Below are 7,082 nucleotides of genomic sequence, written 5' to 3'. Positions count from 1 at the left end.
ACACGTCTGTCGAGCAGCATTGTCATTGACTTTCCTGTTATAAGGCTTGAGATAGCGTGGGGAGTCACCTTCTCCCAGAATAGTTAAGGATCTTTCTCTCTAATAGTGGGTACCTAGGGTTTATGGTTGTATTTGCTGGAAACCTCTAATTTTGATTATTCATTAATACGATTCTCTATGAAGTCAAGAGAACCTATTTTTTTTGTTTGTTTGTTTTGTCTGTTTCTAAGAGAACCTATTTTAAGAAAGCCCCGTTTCATATGTTTTAAGTAGATTTCCACTTTGTAGTCAGGTAATATAGGTAATCTTTTATTATCAAATATTCATTTTGGGGGGAGGAAAGCTCCCGTCTTTTCTCCAAGACCTTAGGGATTTCTCCTTTGTTTTACATTCCATAGACATTTCTAATCTTTATTTTTCTTCCTTTTGTATCTGAATAGGGCTTTATTTTCTTTTGCAAACTTAATTTAGAATGTTTCAGAGAAAAAATAAGGGAAAGACTAAAATACCAAAAAAATACATATTAATCCTCTGTTTCTTTTTATTTCAAGGTGTAAAAAGATGGTTCCAGCTTCAAAGAGGTTCACCATACATAGATCTTCTAATGTTCTTACACTTTCTCTGAAACGTTTTGCAAATTTTACTGGTGGAAAAATTGCTAAGGTATTTAGATGATAGTATTAATAATCTTCTATGTTGAGCCTTTCTTTTTTTTTTTTTTTGTTAAATTTTTATTTTGTCAATATACACTGTATATGATTATTATGGCCCATCACCGACACCTCCCTCCCTCCTCCCTCTCTCCCCTCCCCCCCATATGTTGAGCCTTTCAAGGCTTAAGTATCAGCAGCTATTAAGGGTTGTAAACAACCTAATTGAACAATTTTGTTGACTAGTTTTCTAAGTTCTTCCAGCATTTGGTAGCAGAAAAAAAAGCTCAAAGAATTGAGCCGGTCATTTGGTATGTGTGCTTATGTGTGTATGTGTTTTCGTATGTCCTTTAGCTGGCTAGACTTTCTTTTTTCTTTTTCTTTTTTTTTTTTTTAAAGATGACCAGTAAGGGGATCTTAACCCTTGGCTTGGTTTTGTCAGCACCACGCTCACCCAGTGAGCAAACCGGCCATCCTTATATAGGCTGCAAACCCATGGCCTTTGTGTTATCAGCACCACACTCTCCCGAGTGAGCCACGGGCCGTCCCTTGGCTAGACTTTCTAATGATAAAATTGGTAACTATTATCTGCATTTTGGCTTCGTGGTCAATTCTTTGATATCCATGGTAATGAAGGGGATACAGGAAGAGCTTGTTTAATTTGAGATCCAAAGAGGACTTGACTTCCCTGCTAGATCTTGCCACTCTTATCAAAATTCATTTTCTTGTTTGTTCATTTGTTTTCTGATTGGTGGTACCCTGAATTTCCCATTTTCTTCGCATTTTCTGAAGGTTGAAAATGGTCAAAAATTCACTAGCATACAAGAGAAATAAACAGTCCATTCCTGAATTATTAAAAATAAAAATAAGTGATGATTATTAATGTCCAGAGATGTCATTCTGTTACTTTCTCCTTTGATAGATTTCAAGAATTCACTTGATGTGGATCCTGATGTGTTTAAAGGAAATTAAAAATATAGTGGGGTTGTCTTAGATATATTTAGATTCAGGAATCCTGGATATAAATGTTAGGTTTCTGCTAGAACATTATAGGGTGCTGTGTCCTGCGGTTCTCATCCTAGAACACCCTGAATACCTTGCACCTGAAGATGTAGAATGTTCTGTTCCTCCAGAAATGATGTTCCTTTCTCCTTTTTTCATTTCTGTTTAGGATGTGAAATATCCTGAGTATCTTGATATCCGGCCATACATGTCTCAGCCAAACGGAGAACCAATTATTTATGTTTTGTATGCAGTACTGGTACACACTGGTTTCAATTGCCATGCTGGCCATTACTTCTGCTATATAAAAGTAAGCTGTGCAGATTTTGCTTGTAACCATTTTTACATGAACACTGTAAGACAGCACTAGCATTCTTGTGGGGGGAAGGTAGGACTTTACAGTTAAGTGTGAATTCCCACTTTCCCTTATATATCTCTTGACTGTGTTCCACATTTATCTAATTAAATGTAATATCTCTCTTTTTGGCTCTCTTTTGCAGGCCAGCAATGGCCTCTGGTATCAAATGAATGACTCCATTGTATCTACCAGTGACATTAGATCGGTACTCAGTCAACAAGCTTATGTGCTGTTTTATATCAGGTATTGTCATGAAAACAAGTTGTCAAATTTTCTGTTATATCATTTCTTTTCGTCTCATCAACATATTTAAATTCAATATTCAGTTATTTTTTAAAAAAGCATCTTAAAGATTAACTCTGCCATGTGCTTGGAGAGTAAGGAAGGTATGTTTTGAGTATAGATTATGAGTTTGCTTTAGCTTCCAGCTCCTTGGCAGGTTAATGTTGAAAGGTGCAGAGGAAGGGAAAAGTGATAGCTGAGGGGAGTGGTCTTCTGCTGCTAGTGGCAAATGGAGTGGGCCTGGGGGCCGTGGAGGCAATGGGCGGAGACCTCAGGGAGGAAACTCTGAGCACCAAGTGTGGTAACAGCTGGCACCACCCAGTCACTGAGCACTGGCAGCTAGTCAGTCACCTCCAGGGCCAGCACCAGCGCTGTGTCTGTCCTGTTGTGGCTGCATACTCTGACTCACTAATTCCATTTTTGGAAAAAATCTGATGTGTGCTCCAAGGTGTCCTTTTTAATAACTGAAAATTAAGAATATCCTAAAATGTCCAACAATAGAATGATCATATCCATATGTTGAAATATTATGTAGCTGTTAAGAGTGATTTTTATGAAGCATCTTTTTAATGCTTTGAGAAAGTGCTGAATATACATGGAGAAAAAGCAGTTTGAGACATTAAACACTGGTATTGGAAATGACAGTATGGGCCAAAGCCTGGAGAATAATCAGCTGAATCAGCATAGGAGCTGCCTCTGTGGGGCAAGATGGGGGACAGTGTTTTGTTCCTATTTTTCTGGATATTATAGATCTTCTACAGTGATATATACTGATAATTAGGAAAATATAAATAAGCAGAAAAGAAAAATAGCTTTCAGTTAGCAACATCCTTAGAATACACAATTAAAAAGTATCATTTACCCAGTTACCCTTGTTGTTTTTGATCTGAGTATCTGACATTAACCTAAATCTGAAGGACATAATGTGTATAGCTCTGTTCAGTGTAACAGAAAAGTACTATTTTTTCTGTCAGTTTTCTGTCTGTGGGGTTAAGTGCTGTTGAGTTTATAAATGAATCTCTTCTAAGGAGCTGTCTTGGGTCATCCTAAGGAATGTCACTTTCTTTGTCTCCAGGTCCCATGATGTGAAGAATGGAGGTGAACTTACTCATTCCACCCATAGCCCTGGCCAGTCCTCTCCTCGCCCGGTAATCAATCAGCGCGTTGTCACCAACAAACAGGCCGCATCTGGGTTTATTGGACCACAGCTTCCTTCTCACATGATAAAGGTAACATTTCATTCATAGAGTATAGTTTTTGTGTAGATTTTTAAAATGTATTCTTTAAACCCTCAAGTTAACATTTTGGTACTTGCCGTGTTCTCACCGTGTTCTCATATACAATTGAGCTTTTTTGTCAAAGGAGTTTATTCAAGCCCTTTATTATAAAATATTTCAAACATACAGAAAACTTTTCTTAGAGTATGAATAGAATGATCAAGAGGAAAATCTGGGCATAAGTGTATTTAGATTTTAGCTCCCACTTTGGATTTCATTCTACTCAATGAATTAAATATTGGGGATTCTTAGTTAATGTTGGACTCCGGGAAAGTGACCTTTTTACAAGGACACTTTCATTATGTCCATTTAGCCATTTCAGGAGTGTCATACTTTCTGTCTGCTGTCCAGCTGGGGTTTGATGAGACTCCCCAGTGGTCCTGTCAGAGAAAACTGACAGTGTGCCTGTGACACTGTGTCACATGGAGCTCAGTATTCACAGAGTGGGGCCTGACTTCTGCCAGACTTACCTGTGAGGTTGTGTACAGCCTGTCTGCATCTTGGAATAATCCGTATGATTTGGGCTTTAGTGTTTTAACAGCTTTTCATTTTGAGTTTGTTTTGAATTATCAAATTGTCTTGTTGTGTGCTTTTTTTTTTAGTCAACATTGAACAGTATTTGAATTATAGTAGGAAGCACAAATCAAATGCCTTTGTGAGCAGGGCAGGCAGCAGGCTCCTGAACTGGGCTCTGCTTCAGGGTGACATCAGGGCACTGGCAAACCAGAGAGCACATGTCCTCTGGAAGGGGGCGGCTGTAACCGATTTTTCAAGAGTTTCTGTTTGTTTGTTTGTTTTTTACCCTAAAGCCTTCCAATGTTAAGATAGCAACTAATTCAGCTATTTACAAAAACATTGTGAAGGCTAAACATGATTCATCTATAAACCAGCTTTCACCCCTGAGCCTCCTGGGGATGTAGCAGCAGCAGTGGGGTCCTGGAGCAAAAGAACTGTATGAGGTGAATTTGGAGACATCACGGGTGCTGAGGGGGTGGGTGTCATGGCTTAGTGAGCGGCGCCTGAAGCCACTTCTTCTGTCTCTGCCCACATGACCATCTCCCACATTCTGAGGCCAGCGGTGGTTCCTGCTTCCTGGTACTTCCTTCTGTCTGTTCAACGCTGGGCTCCAGGAAACCCAGCCAAGGGGAACACATGCGACTGTGTGCCCAGAGGGACTGCCAATTTGTCAGACTTGGAACAGAAAGAATTTGGTGTGGGGGTTGTGTTCTGACAAACATTTGTCCTGTTTATCGATTAATTGCCAGAAAACTAGGACGTGTGAAAGGTATATGTGGGTAGGAGCCATGAAAGAAATGGGAGGTGTTTCTAGGTATGTGAAACATCAGTCATAAAAAGAAAAAGACCAAAGTGGGAAGGGCCCATAAGCCAGAATGGATTCTGTGTCTGTGACGGTGTTTCTGGAGATCTGACCTGGTTATGGTTTTCTTACTTCCAGAATCCACCTCACTTAAACGGGACCGGACCACTGAAAGACACGCCAAGCAGTTCCATGTCGAGTCCTAATGGAAATTCCAACGTCAACAGGGCTAGTCCTGTTAATGCTTCAACTTCTATTCAAAACTGGTCAGTTAACAGGTCCTCAGTTATTCCAGAACATCCTAAGAAACAAAAAATCACGATCAGTATTCACAACAAGTTGCCTGTTCGCCAAGGTCAGTCTCAGCCTAATCTTCATAGCAATTCTTTGGAGAACCTTAACAAGCCTGTTCCCTCTTCTACCATTACCAATTCTTCTGCAATACAGTCTACCTCGAATGCATCTATGATGTCAGTTTCTAGTAAAGTAACAAAACCAACAAATGAATCCTGTCCCAAGCCAGTGATGAATGGCAAATCCAAGCTGAACTCAAGTGTGTTGGTTCCCTACGGCGCCGAGTCATCTGAAGAGTCTGACGAGGAGTCCAAGGGACTAGTCAAGGAGAATGGCATTGGTACGATCGAGAGTTCTCTTTCTTCCAGCCATGATGCTGAAGATGATGAGGCCTCTCAGCATGAGCTTCAAGAGCCTGTTACTCTAAATGGTGCTACTGGTACAGACAGTGACCCGAAAGAGAATGGTCTGCCATTTGATGCTGCCAGCTGCCAAGTCCAGCCTGCTCTACACTCAGAAAACCCTTTTTGTAAGGCAAATGGTCTCCCTGGAAAGGTGAGTGTCAGAAGGTGGGGGGACAGGTTTTGCTTGTAGTCTCATTAGTGACACTTCTCTTGGCTAGATTTCAGTAGGCCTGGAGTTGGCAACTAGAGTTGAAATATCTTTATTTTTTGTTATAGTTGATGCCTGTTCCTTTGCCATCTCTCCCAGAAGACAAAATCTTAGAGACCTTCAAACTTAGCAACAAAGTGAAAGGCTCAACAGATGAAACAAGGTAAAACAAGAATAAATTAGAAGTGGAACCACTTTCCACATAGTAGGAAATGCATATGGATGTCAGTATTTTAAACACAGAGAAGTCTGGCTTGAGGAAGTAACCGCTTGAGCTAAAGCCAACTTGTCTGTATTTTAATTTGGTAGTAGAAGTTTTTTTTTTTTTTTTTTTTTTAAAGCCAGTTAAATTTAGCAGTGGGGGTTGTAGACCAGCTTTAGTGACACTAATGTTAATAAGTTCTGATAACCCACAACAATTGGACCAGCCCTGTAGAAGTCTTATAATGAACATGTGAATCCTGGGACGATCTGAGTAATAATCTATAGACTTTGTTAATTTGCCTTTTAGAAGAATAAAGAAAAAGTTTAGTTTATGGGACTGATAGTCCATGAGAACTTGATGTTCTTAAGCTGACATTTTCTTCTCCTGCACAGCCTCTTCTCTCTGGTTAGTGATGTTATAGTGGCATACTTCTGAGTTCGATACCAAGCATCATCTCATTTAATCTTTTTAATGATGACAAATATGTGAAGACGTATTAAGGTTATAGGGCAGGGATTCTCAACTATATCAAGTAGCACACATTTTGTAATGGCCCCTTCTAGAATTCTGAAATTAAATTTGTAGATAATATAATGTGCCCCCACATGAAATTTTTTTTTTTTTTTTTTTTTTGTCTTTTGTCTTTTTCCGTGTCCGGCAACGGGATCGCAACCCTCGGCGTTGCTCCCGCGCCTCGCTCAGCCAGTGAGCGGGAACCGGTCTGTATGTGGGATCCGAACCCTCGGGCGGGAGCGCCGCCGCGCTTCCCAAGCGGCGCACTATCCAGTGTGCCACCGGGCCGGCCCCCCACATGAAATTTTTTAAGATATCAATATATTAACCTAGGGCCGGCCCGTGGCTCACTTGGTAGAGTGCGGTGCTGATAACACCAAGGCCACGGGTTCGGATCCCATATAGGGATGGCCGGTTCGCTCACTGGATGAGCGTGGTGCTGACAACACCAAGTCAAGGTTTAAGATCCCCTTACCGGTCATCTTTTAAAAAAAAAAAAAAAATATATATATATATATATTAACCTAACTATAATGTAAGGAATAAAAAAAAAGGAAATAAAAATGAGGGA

At 40.2% G+C, this 7,082-nt stretch overlaps 1 protein-coding gene across 2 annotated transcripts in view; it reads left to right on the top strand.

Moving 5' to 3' along the window:
• The window catches only part of LOC103594086 (ubiquitin carboxyl-terminal hydrolase 42-like), a 26,762-nt gene that overhangs the window by 9,563 nt on the left and 10,117 nt on the right, over nt 1–7,082 (top strand). For both annotated transcript variants that reach the window (XM_008577277.1, XM_008577278.1), the window contains exons 6-11: nt 552–663; nt 1,822–1,962; nt 2,153–2,253; nt 3,368–3,521; nt 5,026–5,736; nt 5,862–5,956. In XM_008577277.1, coding sequence (XP_008575499.1) covers nt 552–663; nt 1,822–1,962; nt 2,153–2,253; nt 3,368–3,521; nt 5,026–5,736; nt 5,862–5,956 — 1,314 coding nt within the window. The remainder of the gene's footprint in view (nt 1–551; nt 664–1,821; nt 1,963–2,152; nt 2,254–3,367; nt 3,522–5,025; nt 5,737–5,861; nt 5,957–7,082) is intronic.

This window comes from Galeopterus variegatus, unplaced genomic scaffold (genome assembly GCF_000696425.1).
Source record: "Galeopterus variegatus unplaced genomic scaffold, G_variegatus-3.0.2 Scaffold1476, whole genome shotgun sequence".
Lineage (NCBI taxonomy): Eukaryota > Metazoa > Chordata > Mammalia > Dermoptera > Cynocephalidae > Galeopterus > Galeopterus variegatus.
Note: the sequence above shows the minus strand (reverse complement) of the source record. Positions and strands in the feature narration are given on the sequence as shown.